Source organism: Falco naumanni, chromosome 12, assembly GCF_017639655.2.
Source record: "Falco naumanni isolate bFalNau1 chromosome 12, bFalNau1.pat, whole genome shotgun sequence".
In the NCBI taxonomy this organism is placed as follows: Eukaryota; Metazoa; Chordata; class Aves; order Falconiformes; family Falconidae; genus Falco; species Falco naumanni.
The window spans coordinates 16608071-16634993 of NC_054065.1; the positions used below are offsets into that span (position 1 = coordinate 16608071).

A 26923-nucleotide genomic window follows, 5' to 3' on the forward strand; every position below is an offset into this window, starting at 1 on the left:
CTGTGGGGTTTGTACTGAGGTAAAAACTGAGGGGGGTTGGTACTGAGGTAGACAACACAGAAATAAAACCAGAAGCAGCAAAATATTTTGGAACTTTTTATAGTCTCAAAAGCATTACTTCAGATTTTAAGAAAGTTCAGGATGCTGGTTTTTCTTCTCATCTCACACAGCATTCAGATGTTCCTGAACTGAAAACTCTGCCTCTAAACTTGCCAAAAGATCTGATATAGGTGCAAATTTTGGTAGTAGTCCTCTAATAAGCTAGCCCAAACACACTGAATCAAAATCTGCTCAAATTTTAAGGAAGGACTGCTCTGGCCAAAAACTGTTGTTTCAGTCATCTGTGACCTAAACTCTTTATCATCTCAGTACTCACATGATAGCCAAGATATTCAAATTTCCAAACTCCATTTCCTTCAGATGCTCCAGTTTCTGCATTAAAGTACATCTTTGCTTAGAAAGGAGGCTGTACTGGTGTGCTCGGTCAGCCTGGCTGCTTTCCCTTTGAACTCGCAGAACTGACACAGCTGTGAAAAAGCACACGTGCTCTTTACCTTCCCGTAAAGTATCCAGAACACACTTTTTACCATGTAAAAGTACTGCAGAGTGTAAAGGTGCCTGTGGTGCCAGTTCTGATGAAGTGCCAAGGAGAGGAACCCATCTTTATTTCAGAACCTGAACACATAATTGAAAATAGTGGGTTTGTTACTTCTGGGTGGATCTGCCCTTGGAGGCACATAAGCATCTCTGGTTAAATATTTCTGGTAGCTCTTGGACCTGCTGAAGCACACCTGGTGTCACATTGTCTTTTCACATTGGAGCAGCCAGAACAAGTAGCATGAACTTTCCATTATTTGCTCTGGTCTGGCCTCAGCAACTCCAAGTTAGAGCTGTGTCTTCTACACTCAGATGTCCTTTATGCTTCCATTTGTAGGACGGGCATCCAGATGTCTCCTACTTTTCACCTGACTGCTTCCATCCAAGCCAGAAAGGCCATTCTCAGCTTGCCAAGGCTCTCTGGAATGCTGTGGTAAGGTGACAGGCTCTGCATATGGTGTGGTCTTTACCTAGACCTGACTCCCATTAATATAATCTCTGTAATAAACACTGCAATGCAGGCCTGGATAGCGCTGGACCTTGTGTTTGTTTCTTCTCAACTAGTCAGATACCCGCTTTTTTTTGGCGCTGCTATCAGCCTAGAATCTCTTGCTTCTTTAAGTGTGTGGGGAGGAGAGGGCTGCTGTAAGTGCATGATCACAGTCCTTTGTGATTTCAGCTGAGTGACTTCAATTGAACTTCACCCATTGTCGCGCAAGGCAGGATAGCATTCCATAAGGATGATGTCTCTATGGGCTGGTGTGGGAAACCAACAAATAGAATTGTAACTGCATGTGTCGATTTAAAAAGGATTACTTAGAAGTTTGTTTTAAATCCATGTGTTGTGAATGTCTCATTAGGAATTAAAGTGGCTTTAATTCAGTTTAGTTTTACTACCTTTGGAAATGAGTAAAGCTAAATAAAAATGAGTCGTTAAAGGTTCCTTAAGCTAGACCCATTTTACTTAGCAATGCAGTGCGGTAGGAGCACACATGCGGTTGGAGGCGGTATCTCAGATGCTGGATGGTAACTTCTATATAATTTGGGGTAATGCCTTAACAGCTGATGTGATTGCTTACAATCATTAAGCAGTACCTCTAATTAAATTTGGTTTAATCTTCTAAGCATAAATAGCCTTTTGTTGGAGATGCCATCATGCAGCTTAGCTGTAAAAATTGAGGGACTCTTAGCGTCTTGTCTTTTATGCAAGAGGAGAGTTTACGACCTTGTCTTCTGGCAAAACTCCAAGGTACTTCATGTGCCTGCCAAAATCCTCCAGGAGTTTAAACTGATCCAGTGTAGCTTTCTACTTCCCCTTTTAAGCTTCATTCTAGAGTTGCTTTTTTGTTATGCAGTTGCCATGTTCTTTCTGAGAATTAGATGCAGTTCAGCCTTGGGTAAATCAAGGTCTGTAAATACAGGCAGCTTTGTATAAATTTGAAAGGTATATTTAGATTCTTTTGGATTAGAATTTTTATACAAGTGTAATATGAGCTGACATGGTCACAGAATAGTGTGGGATTATTTTTTTTTCCTTTCTAGTTACAGCCTGTAGGCCAGAAAGCTGACTCATTCGATTTCACAGCTGACATCGTCCTCAACTGTCCAACTCAGGTAAGTATACCCACGTCGTGGAAACTGAGTATTAGTAGGCTGTATGTGCTTGCGCTCACTGCAGAGAGCAGGGTTCGTCGTGTCTGGAGCAAGTTTACTGAAAACCTTTGTACTCTGCTTACCTCTGAGTGGGCAGGTGCTCTCCTATACCTGCTGTAGTGTCCCTTGGCCTTTTACTGTGCCATGAATACTGATTGACAACATGCTGAATTGTATGTCTGCAGTTGTAGCAGAGATTGTGTTTTGTTTATGAAGCACGGAGGCAGCTCAAGCAGCAGACAACAGAACACACTGCCTTAACTTTCCCATTGGAATCACTGGGGTTTGGGCACTGCAGTGGCTCTGAAAACCCTGGTATCTGTTCACTCTTGAATTGGTTGTAGGTTGGTTTTCCTGGCCTTATCCATAACAGGGATACTTCAGACTCCTTTGGAAGCTGCTTCTACAGTTATAAAACAAGCTGCTGAACTTGCAGTACAGTTGCTAGGTATCAGTACGTGGAAATGACCGCTGCAGTCAGTAATAATTGGCTCCCTTTCTTCAGCAGTTTCAATGAGGAGGCCAAGGAACAGATCAGGGACCTGAGTGGTACTTTTAGGTCTGGAGACAGTCATTCAAGTCATACGGGAGTATTTTGTCCATATCACGTCCATCCTGTCAGCAAAGGAAGATCTGCTGAGTTATTAATCAGATGTTTCAAAACTCCTTAGATTCACTAGAATTGATTCTACTTCATTTTACCCAATATTCTTTCCAGGTGGCTTGAATTAACTTAGCAACTTCTTCAGTGCCAAATAATGTGGATTTTATACTACTTTCCTTTTGTCCACTCCTATTCAAAGATGCTGCTTTTCAAAAGTAGGCATAGAAAAGTTTTATATCCCTTGCAAAGAACATACAACCATTGTTTTCAGACATGGTAAGCCCACGGTGCTTTGAAGAAGTAATTGGTAGAAGTGCTAGTAGCTTTCCCTGCTCAGAAACCTCCGAGCTAACGACTGTGAAACACTGTTACAAAAGAATAAATAGACTGTTTCCAGGGGATTGCACCCTCTGTTTTACTAAAGGAAGTAGTCGATTATTTCAGATTCTGAGACCCACAAATTCCATTTATTGTTCCCACAGTTTCTCACTACAGTTTTAAAATCCTGCTTCAGGCAGTCATGTCCATGAAAATATCAGGTGTGCCAGATTGTAAGGGCCCAGTAAGTCAAGGAAAATTATTTGTATTGAGGTAACTTGAAGTAGGATAAACCCCAGCAAATAAAAGAACAGTGAATCTTCAAATCAACTAAATATGCCTTCTGAATTTAGTGCGTTGTAAGACCTCCTCATGCAGATACTGAAATTGCTCTTAGTTGAGATAAGTGGCCATCCCAGTGAAATTTTTTAGCCTATGCAATGTGTATGTCTTCCTGAATGCATGTTGCATTAGTAGGGGACAAAAATAACTGCAATTTATACAGCCTCTCTTGAAGGGAATAGCGATCCTTTCAGTAACCAATCTTTCACCTCCCCTCTGCTGAGCCAGGAAGATCTCCCCAGGTTTCTCTGAATCCGTGCTTTTTGAAAGGACTAAACATCTAATAAAGTCAAAGTAATTAGTGAAAGTTTAGGAGAGGAAAATGTTAAGCTGCAATTGGGATCTGGCATATGTAATTTTTGCCATAAGGTGCTAAACACAACTATTACTTCTGAACTTTAAGGAAGGAGCATGGTTTCAAAATCCAGATCCCTATTTTGCAGCTTAGGTGATTACTTTCATGGTGATATGATGTCTTGATGTCACTTGCTATGGTCTCTGCTTATATTGCCTAATTTCTTTTACATTTGTATTCCTCTTCCTCCAGAACAAACCATTCCTGGGAACGTACAAGAATAGCAACTACACATATCCACCTGTGGAGCCCACTGATGAGCCAACAGAGGTAAATCTTGCATCTTTTACTGCATTTTAGGTGAACTATGCAAAGCTATACCTAGTGACTGTTTCATCCTGAAAATATAGATGAGACAAATTATTACCGGTTTTCAGAAAAGGAAGCCTATCTTGCATTGTATTTTTTCTTGTGTAAACAAATGTTAAACTCTTCCTAGAAGCCAAACAAAATGGATTTTATTAATTGGTGCAATTGTATCAAAATTGTGCCCAACAGTGAGTCACCTAGGAAGCATCATTAATTCAGATAGCAAGTTCCTCGCAGTAGGGAGGAGATAACTTAGGATCCCGAGCCCTCAAATGATCTGAAGAAGGTTTACGTATTCTTTTCTCAAGCCACTGTACTTCAAGGCACTGAAGCTTAGCCTGTAGAGGGCAGTCACCTTTACAGCTTGGGTATGTGACCAGGAACAAAGGTGAAAGGAATCCATTTTCAAAGGGATTCACTTTCCACCACGACCAAGCATCGTAGATTAAACAAACCACAGAAACAAACTTTGTGTAGGACTTGAAGAAATGGGGCAGTTATTTACTCTTGGCAAGTGTCTGCAGGTATGCAGACCTGGCATAGTTGGAGACGGCAGTCAAAATGGGCTGGGCTAGTTCAGCGTACTGGGAGTCATCATGCCTAGCCAAATTATGAAGATCTCTGTGTGCCTTGAAGGTTACAAAAAGTGACAGCTGTTACCGTTTCAGCAAGCTGTAGTGTGCAATATCGAAAAGAGATTTCTATCCGTAGAGCTAGAGTTACACTTCTAATGGGTAATTCTTGCATTTCTACTGAATCTCAACAGCAATAGTGATAGAGTGAGGAAAGAAACAGTAGAGGGTAAAGGAATAGTTTCCTCTCTGATCTAAGAAGCCTAACTGTCCTTTCTACCCTCTGCAACCAGCCTTTAACTAGATGGCTGATAGTAGAGCCTATTAAACCATTTCTTACAATTAATTTGTCTTAATGTTTTTTAACTCTAACCATGATTTATGAAGATCGCTGGCCCATGTAGTTTTTCTCCGAATGGTAGAATTGTGCAATTGTAGAATAATTGGAGTTGGAAGGGACCTCAGGACATTCCTGGTGAACCTCCCTCTCCAAGCATGGCCGGCTCTTAGATGAGCCTAAACAACTGTCTTTGCTCTTGCAAATGCTCTGTCCATTACAACAATTACAATTTTTCCTTCGCTGCCTTCTTAGCTAATACTGTAGCTCATTACAAAAAGCGTGGGTGGCACATTCATCAAATGTCTCTGCTGGTGAACCAAGATGTTCTGCCATGTGCGGTTGACTCAATTTCCTCAGCTGGTAGAACAAACATAATAGCTACTTTATCACCTACAAATGTATAGTAAAGTCCAATTCTTTAAAGGGTGATAGCCCTCTTCCCCGAAACTTTTGAAGCTTTAAATTTTTTTTTTTTCAAATTTTATATTCAGTGAAAGCAAGCCCTTTTTGAAAGTTTCTAGGGAAAGAATAGGTTCCTAGTGAGGTACATGGGGAAATAATAATGTAATACATTAATATAATATTATAATTTTGCAGAGGATTTAATTGTTGATTTTTGTTTTATTTGGTTTTGTATCTGATTTGTCTTCAGACAGAGCAGGACTTCAGACCTGGAGAGCCCACCTTCTAGGTCATGGACAAAATCTCTAGGCTGTAGAGGAGGGGGAAAAGATAATTCTCCTTGTGGAATTTTGTCATAATATTTCTAGATGAAATATTTTGCCTTTGTAAAAGTTTTATGCTTTAGCTAGAAAAATTCACCAAAAGTAGTTAATGTTTGGACAACATTCCACAAAGAAGAGGGAAGGACTGTCAAGTTATATGGGCACCAGACTAGGATCTAGGTCTTAGCTTGGGTTTGCCCTTCACTGTACAATTACACCATATATGAATTCCGTATTATCTTCTAACCACAAGATGGACCAATTTTGTAACTTGCCATTTCAGAATTGGGGCAGTGACCTGTTGTGTTCTGAACAAGTTCCACCCAGTCGTGTCCCAACATCAGGTGAGAAAGAACTTGTAAGCTAAAACGACAAATAGGAAAGATTTCACCTTTCTGGTTTTGAAAACAATGAGATCTTGAAATTGCACAACCTGGCTGGAAAGCAAACAATAAAAGCTGATATATTTAGCAGCAAAGGAAGAAAGTCTGTTTTGCCATACACAGTAAGTTCTGCATCACAGCAGGTGTGCTCCCTGTGTATAAACTCAATCACACTTGTCATATATGTATATTGTATACAGCAACATGGCAGATTAAAATTGCCTAGGTAGGTTAGTGGCTCAGCACGTTTGACCTACCTGGTGAGCCTACTCCGATAAGCAGCGCAGTAGGAACACTATGTGTAGTTGGAAAGCCTTAGGGGGAAAGTGCTTATGGGAAATATTGATCTGTGACCGAAACCTGAAAACCAATTAAAAGAGATTGAATGTATGCATCCCTAAACATATCTAATTTCATTTTTTTCCTAAGCTGTTTTAAGTTCCATTTATTTCCATGTTGGTTGAGTACACTGCTGAAAGCAAAGGCAAGAAGTTACGCCTTTTGCCTAGCTGACACATGGAACTTGAGGCTCATTCTCCTTAAAATGTCTATAAAAATGTCATCAGATTGGAACCAAAGACTTGCATCTTTATTCTGTTAAGAAGTATTTTGTGTTGGTTGTCAATAATCCTACTTTTTCCTCCTACTGTTCTTTAGTACATGAGTTACAACCTGCTAACATCAAAGTCATAGGAGCACTGGGAGATTCCCTGACTGTGAGTACTGCTGCATTCCCACGTTTAGAATGAGAAGAGCAACTGTTGATTTCTACCTAGATGTGATTGGGTCAGGCATCATCAGATAGAAAGCAAATTGCTTTGGCTTGGCAAAGCAAAACTCATCTACCTGTGCCCCTTTGCAAAGAAATAGCCTGAAGGAATATGAGTGACACTGGCAATTGTGTAATCCAGTAATGAATAATTCAGGCCAGAACAGAAATGGGATCACATTCTCTATTGCACACAGTTTATTCAAGTGATTCTGAAAAGGGAAATGTCTGCTGTATAGGAATAGCCTTCTCTGACATAAAAACAACAGCAAGCAATTTGCATTTTTCATGCAATAGGAGATCTTGATGAAAATTCCTATGGAAATAATTGATTGCATAACGAAGTGCTGCTTTGAGCACTAACTGAGATAATTCTGATACTTCTGTATTTCAGAATTCTGCTTTCATATGTTGCTTCCTGGTTTAGGCACCTTCTAGTTAAAAACTCTGATGTATTTTGTGTACCAAGAAATGCAAACTGAAAAGAGTAGGCACAGAAAACAAAGGCCCCAGAAAAAAATAGCAGGGAATACTGCAGATCTGTACCAAAGTTTTCTGAGAAAAAGTTCCAGAATTACACAGCACTACAGAATTGTTCTGGCATGGGATGAAAGCAAACATTCATGTCAACAGTTCCCATGAATTTTAACTCTGAGCTAAACTGGTGCTCGTTCTGGCAGCTTCAGCTCCTGTAGAGTTCAGAGGGAGTTGAAGGGACTGAAGCCCTTAAATGATCAGGCTTATCTACAGGCAGGTGTGCATGTCTTTACCTCATTAGCTCTGAAACTGATTTTGCTTGACCTGATGTAATCCTGGCTTCCCCTCAGTCACTAAGCTTTGAGCTTTTATTAGAAGACCTCAGTAATGACCCTGCAAGTCTCCTTCCTATCCATTGCCATAACTCTTAGAATTAATTGCTTGATTTCCTCCCTCACATCTAGTGCTAGATATGTGCGTTAGCACACATCTCTTTTCTTCTTTTTAAAATTCTTTTGGTACATGAAATACCTCAGTGAGCCCTAGTCATAAGAGCTAGACTCTGATGCTTGAGGTCCCTGTCTCAAGAGCTGGGCAAGGCAGTTTTTCATGCTGCCATTATCCATGCAGTTCCTACCAAGCGCCATTGCCACAGCAGGGTGTGACTGAGTTTTTTTGTAAGAGATTTATTGTGAGAGGGGCAGAAAAAATGACAGAGTATTTCCCACACGTGTATACATACACACCCCCTTCGCACACAAAGTGCAGTACAGCCAGTGAGCAGTGCACACCTTGTACTGCCTAACCATCCCTGGCACAGAGGGAACACAGCAGCAAAGATCTATCTTGGTCCACTAAGGCATTCATTTTCCTCCCGGTACTTCCCCCAAGACCCCTGAATGCAGTCAGTGTTTATGGCTGAATCGATACCATGGATTTTTGAAGAATACAAAACTTAAATGAAACCACTAAGAAACTATAAAGCTGCAAAAGAACCTGTTTTCACAGTTGCTGTCCTGAATGCGAGTCAGGGTGCTGACCTTGCTAGAGGTCTTCCCAGTCCTGTGAGCTACTCAAATTCATCACAAGCATCTTTGTTCTGATGGCTTCATTTATTTAGATATTAAAGTTCACGCTGCAGGAAGGCTGTTCTCAGCATAGATGCGGTTGGAGATTAATGAAACATTGAGCAGTTTAGTCATGTCACTGGCTAGAATGCATCTGTCTGACTTCTTAGCACCAATGCACAGTGAAAGCAGTAGATATGCCAACATGCTTATCTGTATTGACAAAAAAATCCTGCCTATGCCTCATCAGGTCTGTGTGTTAGACTAGCAGACTGGGTCCAGCAGAGGAAAAGTGGATTTTACACCAAAGATTTGTTTTCTTGGCAGATTAAAAAGCAGCTCCTCTGCTGATTTATTTACAGCTAAAACTGGCTGGGAATTTTTCATCAGTGTTTGGGGTTTTGTTTTCCTGGATTATTAAGTCTCTCAAAATCAGCTTTCTTTGGGAAATGCCAGGATGATGCATTTTCCATCAGAAAACCCCAAACAAATACAAAGCTGTTGATGCTAATCTGGGTTTGTTCATGTTAATATGGGTCCCATTGGGTTGCTGAAACCATATTAGAGTAGTTCTGAGGCCGTATGTTGTTGACCTTACAGTCTGATGCTGTCTGGCTGGTCTATATCTCCTCTGACGTTGTGGTCTGCTATCCAAATGAACTGCTTTTGGGTATGAGGAGAAACTCATGAATCTGAAGCACAGGAGATGCAAGGCTGCCCAGAAGCCAGTGTGTGGTGGTGAATAAGGACATGGACCATTTATGCTAAAACTAGGATACTGAAAAAGCTTGGCTGGAAGCAGAGTAAAGTTACAAGATGTTGCAGCACTTTCAAATCACGGTGTCTGTCTTACCTAAACTTGTAGCACTTTTTTCTTCTCATATGTTATAAATTATTCTTTCCATCCTTTCCAGACTGGAGTCGGAGCCAAAGCAACTGACCTACAAACAGAGTGGAGGGGACTTTCCTGGAGGTGAAAATGCTTAATTTTCTCTGCTCTACCTTTGTTCGCAGACACAGTTAAAAGTGTGGGTCACCTGGCTGTGTAGTTACATATTGAAGTATGTGAATGCAGGGGTAGGATGCTGAGAGCGAGTATTGTTTCATAAGGATTGGAGGAATCAGGACTGGAAGGGAAATATATTATTGGTGGGGAGGGGGTGGTGTTTGTTTTTGTGGAGTTTTGGTTGCTTTGCTTTGCTTTTTTTCTCCCCCACCCCCCCCTTTTTCTTTTTCGTAACCAGACCTGATTGCTACAAGCATAGTCCTGTGTGTCTGACAGTACTGGATTATTAATATGAGTGAATTCTTTTAGCCTCTTGCTTGTCTCTCTGGAGTTTATTAAAAATATTGCTGTTGCTGTGATTCTCTAGTGCAGTGTCTAATGCTAAACAGTCTGAGTGAGTGCATATTGTCATGAACATGGTGAGAGCACTGCAAGCATATTCAATAAAGATGTTCCAAACATCTTTGCTATTGCAAAGTGAACAAAGACTACACATGTCAGAGTGGGTGTGAATCTCAATAGCATGTCCATGCTGGAGTGGAAGGAAACCGCCTGATTCATATGGACAGAAGCATGGCTGATAAGTGTGTGCACGTGTATACATCCTCTTCTTCAATCTTTCTTCCCCCCTTTTATGTATCTGCAGGCACAGATATCTTCAGGAACTGCCAGAAGTGGTATAGGAATGTATTGGCTATGCACACAGACAAGTTTTGAACGGTAGAGACAGAGGCACTTTTCATAATCAGTGTTGCAGAATTGCAGATAGGTGGTTAATGAGCATTTAATGCAGTGTCTCTTCTATGCATAACTGCACACAAATGTAGCTTCAGTAAGGTCACATGGAGCAGCTTTGAGGAAATATGCCTTTCTATGGTAGGCATCTCAGCATGTCCACAAGAAAAATCAGATCTCCCAGTACGATCTATTCTCGGTCTGCAGCCATAGCTTCTATCTTAGCTGATGCCCTGCTTGATTTAATGTGAAATTTCCTTTCGGTACTTATCCTGAATTCTGTGGTTTATCTCCTTAGTCTTGTTTGAAGTTAGTCTTTTCTCTTTTTTTTTCCTCCCTTCTTGGGCTGCTACAGCAACATATGGTGACAGTAAAACAGATGGTTGCAGGATTAACCCTACTTGGTGATTTTATTCTTTCCCTTTGTAGTATTGGAGGTGATGGGACGCTGGAGACCCAGACTACTTTACCCAGTGAGTATCCTGGAAAATCAGTGTGAGAAAAGCAAAAGGCAAGTATTAGTCTGAAAGTAGTCTAAGTGGATGCTAGGAAGCATCTGGAAATGGTCATGCTTTCCTTGCGAACAGTGGGGGATGCCCATCTATTGTGGCTATGAGCAGTTCACATGCATCACAGCTGAAACCCAGACTGACCTGACTAGCTGTAAAGTTGATTCAGCCCCTCCGCATCACAAGATCTGCATGTGATCGTATCATCCTTTTGACTGAAATGATTAGGAGTAAACGTGCTGAAGGTGACAGAAGTTCCTGGCAGACCTGCTCTTCTTTTCATTTTGTGCTTTCCAGCGACTGATTGTGATGGCTGTGGGCAAATGAAGGGTTATGAAACAATTAGTGGTCCGTCTAGCTAGGGTTGTTGACAAGGCTATGGTTCCTTCTGATGATTTCAAGTTGCTACATTGCACTGAAAAAAAATATCTAAAAATACTATAAATTTCTTGTCCTCGTGTTCTGTGTAATCGGTCCCTGTAGTTGCCATAGAAACCATGAAGTGGTCAGTGTGGCCGTAAATTGGAAGGGACTTGGTTCACAATGGTGCATCTATTTGTATGTGATCCGCTCTATGGAGCGGTTTGACAATACCTGACACTGTTGGTAACAAAATCTGATATGCTTCATCTTGTACCACGCACATTGCTGTGTTTAAAGAAAAATAGAAGGCACATTTCATTTATGTGTTATAAATGAGACCCTATAAAGAGGTTTCAGACAGCACTACAGACACTGTAACAGTAATGGTTTTCAGACATCATGCTTCCCTGCTGAGGGTTTTGTTAAAATCTAGAAATGTGAATAAAATCCACTTCTCTGCAATAAATATTATCTTGACGGGTAGCTGGAGGAGTGGGAGGTAAAGGGCCATATTCGGAGCATCTGCTCCTGTTACGTGAAGGAAGGTAACCACAATTACTCTGACACTCAAATTCAAGACTGCTGAGTTGCCTGGGACCTGTGCATCTTCTGGGCTGCCAGGCCCTGACTCTTCAAGGCCATGGAGACAAACAGTTGCAGTGCTGAAGTTTGGACAGTAACTGGAGTCTCCAAAGCAGCTGTGTCTACAGCTTCTGTAAGGTCACAGTGAATGAGGGGAAAACCCAAGTCCATTTTCTCACCACTCAATTGGCTTGCGCTTCTGTGGGAGGAAATGCTGCTACTTGTGCTGTGGATGGTTAAACATTGTGGGTTTTCTTTTTAAGATATCTTGAAAAAATTCAATCCGAACCTCTTCGGCTTCTCCACTGGCAGCTCTAAGGAAACAGCTGGATTCAACATTGCAGAGAGAGGTGCTACAGCACGGTAAGCACAATTGCAACTGAGAAAGGGCAAAGCAGTGAGAACTGGTGGACTGGCAGTTGGGTTGTCTTTGAAGTGCATGTGAAGGTTGAGTTGATACTGATGACCTACTTGTATTGAGCATGTTTCTGTGATCTGATGTTCTTAATTTGTTTTTTAATTCCTTTTTTTAAAATTTAGCATTTGGGGGATTTATTTGTATCTTTTTCTAAAGTAGAGACAGAAATAAATTTCCTTTATTTGACTTCTGCTCAGAATTTCTGAGCCAATGTCTTAGTTATGCTTCTAATTCTAACAGTACCTTTTTCTGTCTGGTCTTCCATACATAGATCCCTGATTCACTGTCAGGTCATATCTGTAATGAGAAAAAAATTTAGGAGTATCTCTAATTTATTTCTTGATTTCTGGGAAATATGCCTCAAGCTATCAAGTAGAAGCCCGCTGCTGCCCTACTGGCTTTAAAAATTATCCATGTTTGCAGTGCAAAGAAAAGGAACAGAACAAAAAGCTGGGAATTTATTGCTTTTTCCTCCTGAAGAAAAATTCTACTAGTCTGTTAAAAGCCAAAATGTGTAAGAGTTTGTATTGCATACACTGTACCTTCTCTGTGGATACTCGTGGAATTTGTTTCCAGGACTTTCTGTGACACTTAACAGTCATTAATTTTACTGCGAGAGTTTCAGGATAGCTAGCAAAGCCTGTGTAGCTACTAACTGCTTTATGGGTGCCCTGAGCAAAGACTTAGGGCCATCAATATGGTTCCGGGAGTCCAAATAATGTAAGCATGTTTGTGTAGGTGCTGGAGAGAGGCAGGGCTTATTAGCTCAAGCACAGTCTTATTCTATTATACCAGGAGCTCAAATTTTCAGCTGGTGTCTCAGCATGGTTTGTGCTTCAGCCTGTGGATGTTGCATCCTGCCCAGAGCTGGACCAGGACTCTCCAGCCTGGCAGTTATGCAGTGTAAGCAATAGCTTCCAGCCGTAAGACAAACGTAGGAATTTAAGGTCAGATCAGGAAGGCTGGTGAGGTGCCCAGCTTCTGTGTAAGCACCAAAATTCTCCACTAGATTTTTGAAGGGAGTTATGCAACTAAATGTCTCTGTGCATCTGGGCATTAGTGGTTTTCTCCAAACAAAACGCACTTAGGCCAACTCTGAGATGGGAAAAATTCATCCCAGCTGCCTGCCACTTGGCAGCCTTCCTAGCGGAAGCCCTTTTAGATTAGATTATTCACGTGTGCAACTGCTGCTGGTCGTGGTCCTTCTGTTTGTTCATCCTTTTGATGAACTTTCCTTATATTGATTTCTTCTGATCCTGAGTCACTGAAATGAAGAATGGGAGATCAAGAAGATGATGTACTTTTAGAGCACGCATCTAAAATGCTTCTGTCCTCTCTCTATAGCAATATGTCAGCCCAAGCACGTGAATTGGTGGAGCTAATGAGAAGCAGCTCGGTAAGTAGAACCTGGGCCAGCCCTCAGTGCTCCCATGTTCTCTGGGAGGTGACTCTAATTGATGGGATGTTTGAGTAGTGAAGAGTGCTTTACTGATGGAAGAAAAGTCAGTGTCCTTGTCTCTGATGTGCTTTCCAAGATGAATATGCCAGGAATCAGCCTCTAGGAGATGATAACTTACCTATACAAATCCATGCAGGCAAGGTGCAAACACGTAAGGCAGAGACTAATGTAGGGTGTAGTGCAGCCAGGAGGTGTAAAGGACGGTTGTGAGGAAGGAGAGAGATCTGAAGGCTCTGTGGAGATCACAGGACTGCTTAGTTGAGCAGCAGCATTCAAAGTGGAGGTCATAGAGACTGAGTGTAAAATCACTGGAACAGGCACCTGGTGACCAACATGAATCACACTATTCACTCTTGGCTCTGGGAAATAGCAATATTGGAAAGGGGGACAACTGAAGTCTTCCCAGGAGATTAGGCCCTCTGAAACTCTGGTTCTGAAGAGACAAGTGATTAATCAGCGGTCAGAAACTTCAGGGTTGGGTGAATCTCTGTCATGCTACAAGATTTTAGGGAATTAGTAGGGGACCTAGCATTGTGGACCAGCCTGCTGTGCCAGCTCCACTGACAGTTACAAAGGGTACCAAAAGGGTGACTCACTTTTCAGTGGCTGCTACTGCAGTTTGGGGTCACGGGAGGAAATCTGGGAGAAAACCAAGGCTGCCCTGATCCAAGTGTTGGCTGAATTTGAGTGGATGACTGTCTGGGTGTGAGTTGTTGGTTCGGGGAGAGCACCCTGTAAGGGAATGGGAGTGCCTGGCGCTCCTTGGCTCAGGCTGAATGGGAAAGGAGGGTAGGTACTGAATAAGCAGGATTTGTCAAAGCATGTGTCTCTCCATGCCAGCACTCTTGCTGGATGCTGCATGCTCACCTCACTGTCAGTTACTCTGCATTGCTGGTTGCTTGGCAGAGTGAAGGGAGCTGGCATGGATCTTCAATAAAACAGTACGTGGCTCTAGAGCTTTGTTTTTTTCAGTGTTTTTTAAGCATCCTAAAAAAGGGGAGGGGGGGAAGTCCCTGCCACACTTTGTCTCTTCATGAAAGGCTTTCCGAGCAAAGTGTTGGTTAAGGAGGAGAATTCAGACCGGTGGGTGATTCCCAGGCCCTCCCTCTATTTGTGGGATCCTTTCACAGATGTTTGTTATGTAAATGCACCGTACTAAAAATAGTTGCCTTTGATTCCTTTCTTTGTACTGAATGTTACAAAATGTTTTTATGAGATCCAGCTCTCGGCAGCTCCTATTGTTAGCTTGTGGTGACGTGGATGCTGCAGCTGCCCTTATATGAGTTCAGTGGAGTCACCAGCCTCCTGGACTCTTCTATTTTAATCCAGCTGTCTGTTCCCTGGGGCACCCCTTGCCCCTCCTGGCTGTGGGGTAATACTTGCCCAGCTGGCAGGGATCCCCAGCAGCTCCAGTTCCACAGCTCTATGAGTCATTCCAGCATCCACTCCCACACTGTTTCGTCCCCACACTGCCTGCCGTGTTCAGCCATGGCTGGCAAATCTCTCCTGTCCATCTGTGTCCCGAAGCTAACATTCATTTAGGGATGCTTGCTGCCACACATTGCCATGCTTGGCTACCCTGACAGATCTTGTCTGCTGAAGGGAATTTTCTTGCAAAAGCCAAGGTGAATTGCAGCTAGACTAGCAAAAGGTTCGCGTTTTCCCGCTGGACAGATGCTTTTCTTTTGCCAGCTTAACTCAGCATGCCTCCTTTCTCTGCTCTGCCGTGCTGTCTGCACTCCATTTAGCCCCATTTGTGAATGTTACCTCTGCCTGCCTAAGCAATGGACACTGCAATCTGTTTATTTTGTGCCACTAGAAAATTAACTTCAAGGAAGACTGGAAGCTGATCACTGTCCTTGTTGGAGGCAACGACTTATGCCAGTACTGCTTGGACAAGGTTCGTATCTCTTGAATCAGGCATGCTCGTCCAGGCACTTGGCAGGTGGCCAGCCCTGGAAATAAAACCTTTCTCTCAGTGAGCCAAAGTTTCTCTATGTTTAAAAAGCGCTTAGAAGTCCTGTTCCTTTCATCTGTATTGTATCAGGAACAAGTGCACAGCTTTTAATATCGGAGCGCTGCAGCTCTGGAGTTCGTTTAAGAACCAGCAACCTGCTCCGTATTGAGCAAAACACCAAGGATAAGCTAAAGAGCTCTTCCAGCTTAACGGGACAAAGTGGTCAAGAAAGCGTGATTGTCTCAGGCAGGTTGTTATGGGGACACAAATGAAGCTTTATTCCGGAAAGCATCTCCACGCAGTAATTACTAAGGATGCCCGATTCTTGCTTCAGGATGACACCAAAAGAAATAACATCAGTTTACAGTGCAAAAAATGTTCTTTTATCTAGCTGTCAGTGGTCATCCCCTCTGAAAAGGTTCCCATGGCACAGACTGGGGGTCTGGGCCCCAGCTGGTTGAAATGGCTGGGGACTGTTCTCCCAGTTTTGCTCTTTTTCCTGGAGCCCTTGCTGCTGCCCGCAGCCCCACTACACCTCTGTAATGTCAGTCACAAAGTCATTTTGCCTACGGGTTTTGTGGGGCCTGACTGCCTGACTGCTTACATGTCAATTAGCTCAGATTGGCTGTTTTAAAAAAAAAGGTATCTCTCTGTTCATAAGGCAAACTGGTCTGGTCGGGGTCCCTTAAAAGACAACATGAAATCCAAACCTGTGATTTATGTGGTTACTCATCAGGCAAAGACTGACGAGAACTATTATATACCTCAGGATTTTCTACAGAGATTAAGGGAATATATTCGTGACATAGAAACACAAGCACTATATAGCCTGTGTGCATGTGACAAAAAGGAGCATCAAGTGAGTATATATTCTCATGGACTGCATTGGAACTAGAGAGTCTGGGGACTTCTTTTTTCAGGAGAAACAGTTACATTTCTTGGTCCCTGAAAGAAGACTGATGCTTTTTATTTTTCTCTCTTCCCCCCCCCCCCCCCCCCCCCAAATTACACAGGAAACCTATTCAGTGCAAAAGTATGTAAAGCACCTTCAGGACACTCTGGATATTTTCTATAAGGAGGTAAGCTTTTAAGATACCTAGCAAGCTATGTTCCTGGCAAGCACACTGATGTTTTTCTCACCTCTGATAGACTGTCAGTGGTTATGTGTTTCATACAAGGTCATCTTCCAAATACTTGGAGTCAGGCTGCTCCTCAGCACTGCATTGCAACCGCGTTAGATAATGCCCTGAGAAAGTGGGCTGCAGTTTCAGGGAAACTGTATGTTTCACAGCAATTTTGCTGTGGTCCAAACATAGCACAACCCTACTGCCAATTTTCATGGCTAAATCAACTGTACAGAGTTTCATTTACCCTAGAGAACACAGAAATGCCCTGGGGAGTGAAGCAGTGTTTCAGCTAGTTTGTATTAGCTGCTGGGATTTTTTTGGCTGACATCCACTGTATGTGTCCTTCCCTCTCCCCTATGCATCATCCTCGCACGTGCTATTGGTTGCAGTCGGTGCAGTTTGCACTGACTCCCTGACCTCCAGGCGGCACTTCTTTCTCCCTTTGTAGTGGTATCATGTTCTGTGATTTGGTATGTCTGATTATTATAATCCCTGCAGCTCCCAAGAGTCTTTGTCAACGTGGTGGAGATACTAGAGATTTCTGGACTGCGTCAGATCGCAGCAGGCTATTCGGGGTGTGCTTTGACAGCGAAGTAAGTGAGCAAAATAAGTCTTTGCCTTTAAACTGCTACTTTTTTGGATCAATTTAAGTTGTTTCTACAGTAGGACATCCACAATGAGCTTTCCAAGCTACTTTCATTGCAGCCTAGTTCCCATCAACTTCCTATTACTTCTCCCAATACTTCAGCTAAAAGGCATGCGCCTATAGATAGCGGAGTTGTCACTTTTCTTCTCAGGTCTAAGGCATCATGTCACAGCCCAAGTCACCATATAATTAGCATACTACTGAACTTCAAAGCCTTTTTTGCCCAGCCACTCACTGGTCAGCAGCACAGGCTGACATCCCTGACGCCTCTCCTTGTATGCAGTGCTGAATACAACCCATGTACCTAAGAACCTATGGTGCAGGCTGGGCTGCATACAGTAGAGTGTGCAACCAGAACTGCTATTCCCACCTAATGGAGGAGACCAAAATCCTACCTCAAAGAAAGCTGAGGGACTTGTTTTAGAAAGCAGCAGTGCCTTTACAGGAGTCAGCGTGAACATGAGAAGGCTCTTCAGTCTAGCAAAGAAAGGTGTAACAAAGACCAGTGGTTGGAAGCTGATGCCTAATGAATTCAAATGAAGTTGGGCACAGATTTTTAATAATAGAAGTGATTAACTATTGGAACAAACTAGAAGGGAAAATAATGAATTGACTGTCTTGCTCAATGTCTTCATATTTATTCCAAGCACATTTTTAGAGGATGTATTTCAGTGAAGCACAAGTTATTACCTCTTGATACATGGGTAACAGAATAAAACACAGTGGTCTAAAGGAGCCAGACTATATGAATAATTTGTGTTTTCTACCTTTAAACCCACTGATTTCTGAAAATCTGCTGTAAGCCTGTATATATGTGGGTTTTTTGTTTTACTTCTGACGTGTGTGATTTCCTGCTAGTATGTGGCATATTAAACACTTGTGCGTGACTTGAGTTGCGGATCCTGCAGCTCTTACCAGCTCTGACAGGTGTTCACTTTGAAAACTAAGTCCATAGAGATTTTTTTTTCCTGAAGTATCTGTCCATTTCTAAGTCAATGAGGCGGCTCTCCTTTTGCATGTGAGTTTTGAACACCTATCCTGAGCTTCTTGAAGCAGATACATGTTGCTGAAGAATTGCATAAGCTGTTCCAGAATGGCCTTTAATCCTAGTATTTCTTTCATTGAAGGGATGTTTGTCCATGTTTCTTAAACCCTGAAGAAAATTCTTCTGAGCTACAAGAAATGAAGAGAGTTAACAGAGATTTTCAGGTAATACCTTGATTCTGTAACTGGGCATCTTCATTTGTGTCTTTTTTATATTTCTTCCCTCACTGCCCTTCCTCTCATGCATATCCTCAGCAGGACAGAGAGGGATGACTGGAAACCGCTTGGCTACAGTCTAACTAAGCCCCTACCCAGCTAACCAGTTAGCAGCAGCGCAAGTCATTCCACACTGCCTTGTGATTTGACCTTTGTTCTGAGCTGGGGGAATATAGAGACTGATTCTGTTTCTAGCTGCTGTTTCAACAGCTGAAAAGGAGTTATTGATGATGGCTGATGATACATTTGTTGACATGTCTTCGTTCGTTATGAATCCAATTAATAGCTCACATGAATTAACATGTCACTGCAAGGGTGACAAATCACCTTGCATCAGCTGTTTAGTGGTAACTCTTAGCAGAAAAAAATGATCTAAACCAACCTGATACTCCTTTATTTTGCCATAGGCTGAGAGTGTGCACACAGAGAGCTTACCATGGGTCACTTTGCTATCTGAGAATAACTTTTCATAGCCTGGGGCATAAGATTCACTCAAAATTAACAAACACAATAAATAGCTATTGGAGCAGAAGGTTTTTACATGATTATTCCTATGAAAACAGGAATCACTGTATCAGACCACATTATGTTCTCCTGTCCTCCATTCTGGCTCTGGCAGTGGATGTTGTCCAACGAATCTGACAAAGCTCAAAAAATCTGTCTTGAAAAATACTCATGTAAACCTCCTAGAGGGGACATCTTCCTTAAGTAAGGAAGTGGGATTAGGAATGTTCTGAGATATGACCAGGAGCATTAGAGTTTCTACCCATAAACTGGCAAGTAACAGTGAGATGTCTTTGTTATCTGTACAAATGTCTGTGGCCATAGTTTTCAAAAGTGGTAGGTAATTCTTCAGTGCTTAAGTTTTATTTTACTTCAAGCGCACCTTTCTGAAAAATCAAGCACAACTCAGCCTTCAGGTTGGCATTCTGAACTCATTTGTCACTTCTAAAAATTGTGGCCTTATTCCTTTTTTTAATTCTCTGTAAATTTTAATCTCATTGCAATTGTGCAGCATGGATTTCTGTCAGTAAGGTATGAACTACTTTTTTAAATTAAGCAACTTTACATTCAAATTATCCTAGCTTCTGCACATTTTCCTCATTAAAATCTCTTCATGAGGCAGATTATTTTCTTAGCAATTGTCTGGACTGCTTTATATTATTCAGCTGGATTTATACTAATAATTTATGGCTTCCTACATTGAAAGAAGTATAATATGCATGGTTTTGATAGGTGACAAATGCTAGATGAACTTGTAAGTAACTTTTCTGTTTCCAATCATTAAAATTTGTACAGGCTGAAACCTTACAGCTGATCAACAGTGGTCGGTACGAAAAGCGTCAGGACTTCGCAGTTGTCATGCAGCCATTTTTCCGAAACACCTTGTTGCCTCTGGATAGAGTGGGTCCTGTTTTCCTTTTCCATTATGCAAGGACCAGTATCTTGATTTCTCTAAGTCAGTAAGATCCATGCCACAAGAACTGTTTTATTTTCTTTGCACAGCCTAGCAGCACAGGGTGGAACCTGCAGTAAGAGTGACAGAAGACAGGAAGACTCTGCTGCCTGGGAATCAAAATGGCTTTAGGAAACATTCATAGTGTGCACACATTAAACCTAAGCACCCTCTGGCTTCCTCTAAACTGTGTGGTGCTTCCCTTGTTGGGGGCTTGACTGGCATTCACCACAATTTTGTACTGATCTACGTTATGGAATATGTTCAGGTTTCCTTCACACGGAGACCAGCAGCTCTTGCATGCCTGGCTCATCTCAGCCTGGAAATAGGAAGCAGCCTTTGAAGCCAAACACTGATTCTCCTCCTTTTGTCCAGCCTTAGCACTTCTGTATGCTGTGTAGTTAAGGATACAAATATTGAGGATGAATCCTGGTCAACACCACACAGTTTTGCATAATACTGGCTGTTTTGTCATATCACCCCCATTTTGTTCTGGCAGCTTTCAAGTCCAAAGAACAGTCACCATACAGGTAGTGATGAGGCAAATTCTCCCTAAACCAGACATTTGCCACAGGTGGATAAGCCCGCAGAAATTCAGCACAAATTTTAACACCTGAGAGGTTTTAAGTCTGAGTTATGGAAGTTTAACAAGCAAGAACAAGCAGATTTCTATCGGTTCTGTACAAGGTGGAGTGTGGGTCAATGGCAGTGTCCATGTAAGAGCTGTGACTGTTGGTTAATGGTAAGTTTAGGTTTGTTATGAAAATTGCTGTGTGAAACTGAGCAGCCTGCATTACATAGAAGGTCTCAAGATGCAGTAATCAGCCCACAGTTGGGAGCACATAAGTTTATTTTCAGTGTCAAAATATGAGCATGTTGCCTTTAGGAAGATACCAAAATCGTGGAGTATGCCAAGTACAGTACACTATTAGATATGGCAGATCTCAAAGCTTGAAATGTGCTGAGAAATACTTTTTTGCTTTTATTGCAGAACAGCAAGCCAGATCTGAGTTTCTTTGCTGCAGACTGCTTTCATTTCAGTGCAAGAGGCTATGCCGAGATGGCTGTGGCTCTCTGGAACAATATGGTAAGAGGCTACAACCTAGATCCATGCATCTGCAGTAGCAGTCCCTACAAAAGATCATCAGAAAGGTGTCTGAAACAGAAGAGTAAGCAAGAAATAAAATTGATATCTTAACAAGAGAGGGCTGCTCAACTCTGAGACCCTTCTCAGTCTGCATTGCTTAGGAACACAATCCAAAGCAATCGTATTGTATAAAACGGTGTAAGTCTTTGCTCATTCAAAATGAGAAATCCTGAGAGTCTTAATGTAATGAAAAATCTCCTTCTTATTTTCCTGAATAACTTATATTAAAGGAAAAAATCAGCCTAGTTAAACATCCAGTCCTGTAGGTTTCCTGAAAATGTCTGCTGAATAAGCTTGCCGTTCTTCAGTGAATTCTATTAGATTTATTAGGAAAATATTCATCTGATTGATTTTTTGCTGCCATTAATAGTGTGGACATGTTGAACCACCCACTCTAGTATCTGAGGCAATTCTAGTAGTCACTGAAACTAATGGGGGGGCTGAAATCGCACCTATGATGCCTCTGTTTGCAGTCACATTCCTTCTGTCATTTTGGGGGAAATGGTAGCTTTTGAATAGTGCTGGAAGAGTGTGTAAGAGGCACATGCTGGACTTGATAACTTCAGGGTCACAGTTGCTTTCAGAACCATGGTGTTTCTCATGTTGGAAAACTGGCGTTTTCATGCCACAGCAACATTTCTTCCTCTTGTCTTATAAACGCCAGTACCCAAATACATTATGCTAGCAGAACTCCTGTATCCTGATTTGTACAAGAAACAAGCATAAATGGAGGGGGATTTCTTTTCTGCTTAAGTAAAATTTTGAGCAAGATAAGAAACTTATAGGATATTCCAGAATGAATTTGCGAACAAGGACTGGGAAATGCAAGCAGAAATCTGTGTAGTTGCCCACTATAGCATATGAGCTAGGATCAGGGTTACAGAAAGCAGTAGACATACAGTGTATGCACATGCTCTGAGTAATTGATTTGTGCATGCACAGCAAATCTGCCTGTTTTCTGTCAGGCTTCCCTGTCTGGGACTCCAGATGACAGCAGCCTGACAGGCTTCATTGTGCTCCATAGCTCAAACAGAGCTAATGGTGGCTCAGAAACCCCAGGCAAATGTAAAAAAACATTCAAATTAAGCACAGCTGCCGGTTTCAAGAAGGAGACAGTACCTGGACATATGGTAGCCTTAAACTGGGTTTCTGTTGCCACGTGGTGTTTCTGTTGGCCATTACTCATTCCTGAATCACCATCAGTCCTTTTTCTATGCCACCAGTCTTATTCTGTCCAGGCTGTCACTCATTTCCTACGCATGTAAGGATATTGACACAAAGCTTTCTACTGGGGTGGCGGGGATCAGGTTCTTACTGATTTTTTGGCGCAGCCATTTACTTCCATAGAGATGTGTCATAGAATCATTTACATTGGAAAAGACCTTTAAGATCATCAAGTCCAACTGTTAACCCAGCACTGCCAAATCCACTGCTAAACCATGTCCCTGAGCACCACATCCACACTTCTTCCAATGAAGAGTTTACTGTTTACTATTTAAATCTAGTTCTTGTAACACATCCCTCCTTTTCATTCGCAGTCCATGTACGGTGAGGCTGTGCAAGCTCGTTGTAAGGCCACATTGTTTCCCTGTTCCCTGAAAAGCTCAGCAGGCTGTAGGCTTATGGCCAAATGACATGGATTCTTGTCAGTACACATAAAGGGCCAGACTGTGCCTGGCCACTGCGTGGGTATGCAGAGATGGGGATTGCTTAAGGAGCCTCTCCCTCACCATAATGTTCTTTACCTTTTTTCTTCATGCAAAGCAAAGCATGCTCCCACTCTCTGAAGTCGGAAGACTCAGTAGTCTTAAGGGGTCTCCACTGGTCCTAAATCTACCTCATCAGTCCTTTGGCCTAGGAGCAGAGCACACAGACAGTGTGTTTGTCTTGTGTTCTGCCTCCATGTTTGCTACACACTCTAGAGGAGCTGTGCATTTCTTCCAGAAGTTGTCCTGCATGCTCATGGACTTGGGGATACTGTCATCTTTAAAGCTCAGAAGCTAATGCTCCTGAGGAACAAATTGCATAGAAACGAAGTAAGCATGGCTGGCTACAGAATTTTGCACCTTTTCATCCTTTGTCTGGGCTCTGTGCCAGACTCCTTACCAGATGCCCTGGCACGGGAAGTATTACAATTATCTACAGATAACCAGTCATACTGCGGACAGAACGCTACATGATACAAGCCATACATTTTACAGATAACCATGTCAGAATCTGAACTGTTCCCTTTAAGATGCAACTAAACTACCAAATTCAGGCTTCACAACATCAGCTGGCAGGCAGACAAGTGATTAGGACTCTTGTATGTGTCCAGCAGGACCTCATGACAATCATCAAAACTTGGCATTCTGTTTTGCTTCTCATCTCTCCACTTGTTAGCTTTCTTCCCTTCCCCAGTGATATTTTGCTGTGGCTTATCTCTTTTTATTTTTCAGTCTCTACTTCCTCCTCTTATTTTTTTTAAACTGAACTAGAAAGACAAAGTATTCCCAGTGTTTCCATATGGGAATCTTACGAATAGAATTTTTCACCTCCATGTTTTGTTAGGCTTGTCGTGGTATTGTTTCTCTCCAGCATACGGTGAATGCTACAGTGACTCTGTAATCACTTGAGGACAGCAAGCGCATGTATGGACAATAGCAGAAGCAACAGCACTCCTCTGTGCTGTATCCTCAGAAGTGCTGGATGACAGCTCTGCGGTTCTCTGTGGGCCAGTCCTGAAGTCCTTACTTCAGGCATGTCCATACACAGTTGTAAACACTTCAGTTAACACGACTGAGCAAGCCTCTACTCGTTAGCTTAACTATGGTAACTGGTGGTGTGTGCACTCCTAGCCAACCACAAACACTATGCCATTAGCCTGGGCATATTTTATGTTGAGTTTGAAATGGACTGAGGGTAAGCCTACAGTCAGCTATTGCAACTCAGCTGATGATATAAAAGGCCCTACTTAACTCACTTCTTGCAATCTTGTGAACCTAGCCTCAGCTAAAACTCCCAGGGTATTTCTTGTCTGAGTGAAGATTGCAAAGGTTGGCAGCATCTCATCCTGTCTCTGTAACTCTACATAATTTCTGAAGTTAGTTCCATCACTGTGACACCTAAGCATCTTCCTTTCAGTAACGTGCTAAGTAACACGACTAACATCTGTCATGAGGGGTTTTTTCTTTGTAGTTTATACTGTCATTTGAGATGTGTACGTGGGAGAACTGCACGTATAGTGAACCACTTTGTTTTAGCAGAATATTTAAAGTATGTGGTATTCAGAGTTACTTATTCCTCCACTCAACGCAAAAGGAGAAAGGCTTCTCCTGTTCCCTGCTTCCCGAGGGAGTTTTTCTGCAGGCAGTACATCGGATTCTCAGTGTCTTCAGTTCATGAGTGTTAAAATGTTTGGAAACTTTCCTGTGATGTTTCTACCACAGTTCTTCATGCTGCAAGCACCAAAAGATTGGATAAGAAGTTGTAACCACCCAAGTCAGGAGAGTCTGAGGAGGAAAAAAAAATCATTATGTTTACTGTCGCTTTTCTCTTCTTCAGCTGGAGCCAGTTGGTGAAAAGCAGACTTACAACAACTTTACCCATGACAGATCAAAACTCAAGTGTCCAGACTCAGTAAGTAAAGGCCAAGAAGTCTGTACTCTCCATTAATGACTTTTATTTTTCTTCTTTCTTCTTATTAGTAAAGTTCTTCAAGGCCTTCACAAAGATACTCTTTTAAATAGTAAAATATACTCCTGTTCTGTTATACAAAGGAAAATCTACTTAAGATTTAAGGAAAAAAAATTAAAATTATCCTTACTGCAATGGAAAGCCTATCATTTAAACCAGTTTTAACATATTGCTGTCTGTTACCATTTGGTTGTCTGCAGCAAACAAATTTGGAAATGATGCCATCACTCCTGATTCTGAAATGGCTCCTTTTTTTTGTTCTAGAAACTTTCAGGCAATAGGGTAGGGAAAAGTTTGGGCTAAGACAGAAGGCAGAAACACCTGATAGTCTAAAGATTGAAAGTTCCTGTCTGGGAAGGGACGATGGCATATTGTCTGAATGCTGCCTCTTGAGTGGTCTGTGGTCAGTAAAACCTTTGCTCTCCCTTTATAGGCTAAACCTTTTCTCTCCACGTTGAGAAACAGTGGATTCAGAAATTCACATCTTGACTTGGAGAAAACCGAACCTTCAGTCCCCTACTGGGCTGTCATCGTGGCTGCAGTAGCAGGAGTCCTGGCAGGTTCTTTACTCATCTGGGTTGTGTCACGAAGAAGAGCCAAGAGATGCCAACATGGGACCAGCACAGAAAAGAATATTAAAGTAACAACTCTGTAAAGCAAGTGAAGCAAACATCTTTCTCTGCTGAGGCTTCTCTCTGGTGTGACACAGAGCAGCAGAATTAAAAAAACTGTTGTATATGAATGAAGCTTCTTGGTTAGCCAAGGATTTTTGGGCCCAATAATCTTGATCAGAAATGTTCTGTGGAGTTAGCTTCTACAGATCAGTCAAGAGGAGGATGAAGTCCAAGGTGTTAAAGCTTTTCCATTCTGGGATGCAATTCTCCATTTCATGAGTATTACTCAGGATGTCAGTTGCTTGCACAAAATGAGAAAACTTGTTCATGTATCTTGGCACCTTAATTGTGCATCTTGCCCTTTTTTCTTAACTGTATATAAAATGTTAGATAAAAGTCCATGATAGTGACCTGGTATTTCCCGATAGCAAGGTAAGTGAGGTAAAAAAGAAAAACTGCAATTTCACATGTTAAATTCCAGCAAGACCATCATGTTGAAGGTGCTAAGGTGGTTCTACACAAGCAAGTACTATGCCATGGAAACATCTTTAAGCCAGCTTCTGAGCAACCTGGACCATCCATGTGGAATCCCTGGTGCAGTGCTGGGCAGCACAGCTGGAATAACTGCACCCTCTCTACTGCCTTGGCCTCCAGGCTCCGTCCATCCGTCTGGGACTGGACTGGGAGCTGGGCCATGCACATCACTTCTCCTCCAGGACTAAAGAGCTGCCTGTCCCCACTGCTGTATGGTAGCTGGTTCCAGAAAGACGCTGCCTGTGAAGAAGGAATTTCTTCACTAGCATGCAGTAGGGGGTCTAAACTGAAATGAAGTAACTGATCAGCAGATTAGACTAGCTTAACCCTTCTGAGAGGACCATGGTGTGTTCAGGTCTCCCAGGCTGCAGTCTCCATGACTGTTCTTCAGGAAGAATTTGCAATGGTTTTGTGTTTGGGTTTTGTTTTGTTTTGGTTTGGTTTTTTAATTCTGATCAGGAGTTCAGAGGAGATCCTTCCTGGAAATTAGACATTCCTCGTTTTATACTTGCAGGCCAATTCATGCAGTCTACTTGTTTGTCAATACCTTTCTTGTTTCCTATGTCATTACATTATACATTTTTATTTTATCGAAGCCAAAATGTGGTTTGCACTGGTGTAGGTTTTTTCTGAGGTGTACTACATTTCCACTCCAGAAACACAAATGAGCAGAAAATTAAAATGTTTCAGAGAAGAAAGTGTTCTGTAGTTCCTAAAGCTAATCATTATGCACATAGAAGATACTCTGACTCCTCCTTTTTCCATTTCGATCCTGTCATTGTCCCTGCTAAGATAAAAAGAGATGGGTAAAATACAAGTTGCATAATCAGGTTTCAGGGGCTGTAGCTCCACCCACCTCTCATTTGATCTGCTCTCAGAGGTTGGGCTACTATTGGTAGGGCTTTAATTTGCCTAAATCTTACC

At 42.1% G+C, this 26923-nt stretch overlaps 1 protein-coding gene across 1 annotated transcript in view; it reads left to right on the forward strand.

Annotated features, from left to right (window-relative positions):
- PLB1 (phospholipase B1) overlaps nt 1-26530 on the forward strand; it is a 100242-nt gene extending 73712 nt beyond the window's left edge. The window contains exons 41-57 of the mRNA XM_040612250.1: nt 935-1030; nt 2140-2211; nt 4062-4139; nt 6099-6159; nt 6856-6914; nt 9426-9484; nt 10682-10725; nt 11970-12069; nt 13469-13520; nt 15403-15483; nt 16554-16619; nt 17166-17260; nt 18441-18522; nt 19873-19977; nt 21021-21116; nt 24720-24794; nt 25285-26530. Of these exons, the coding sequence (XP_040468184.1) occupies nt 935-1030; nt 2140-2211; nt 4062-4139; nt 6099-6159; nt 6856-6914; nt 9426-9484; nt 10682-10725; nt 11970-12069; nt 13469-13520; nt 15403-15483; nt 16554-16619; nt 17166-17260; nt 18441-18522; nt 19873-19977; nt 21021-21116; nt 24720-24794; nt 25285-25506 (1443 nt within the window). The 3' untranslated portion in view covers nt 25507-26530. The remainder of the gene's footprint in view (nt 1-934; nt 1031-2139; nt 2212-4061; nt 4140-6098; nt 6160-6855; nt 6915-9425; nt 9485-10681; nt 10726-11969; nt 12070-13468; nt 13521-15402; nt 15484-16553; nt 16620-17165; nt 17261-18440; nt 18523-19872; nt 19978-21020; nt 21117-24719; nt 24795-25284) is intronic.
- Nucleotides 26531-26923: the final 393 nt, after the last annotated feature.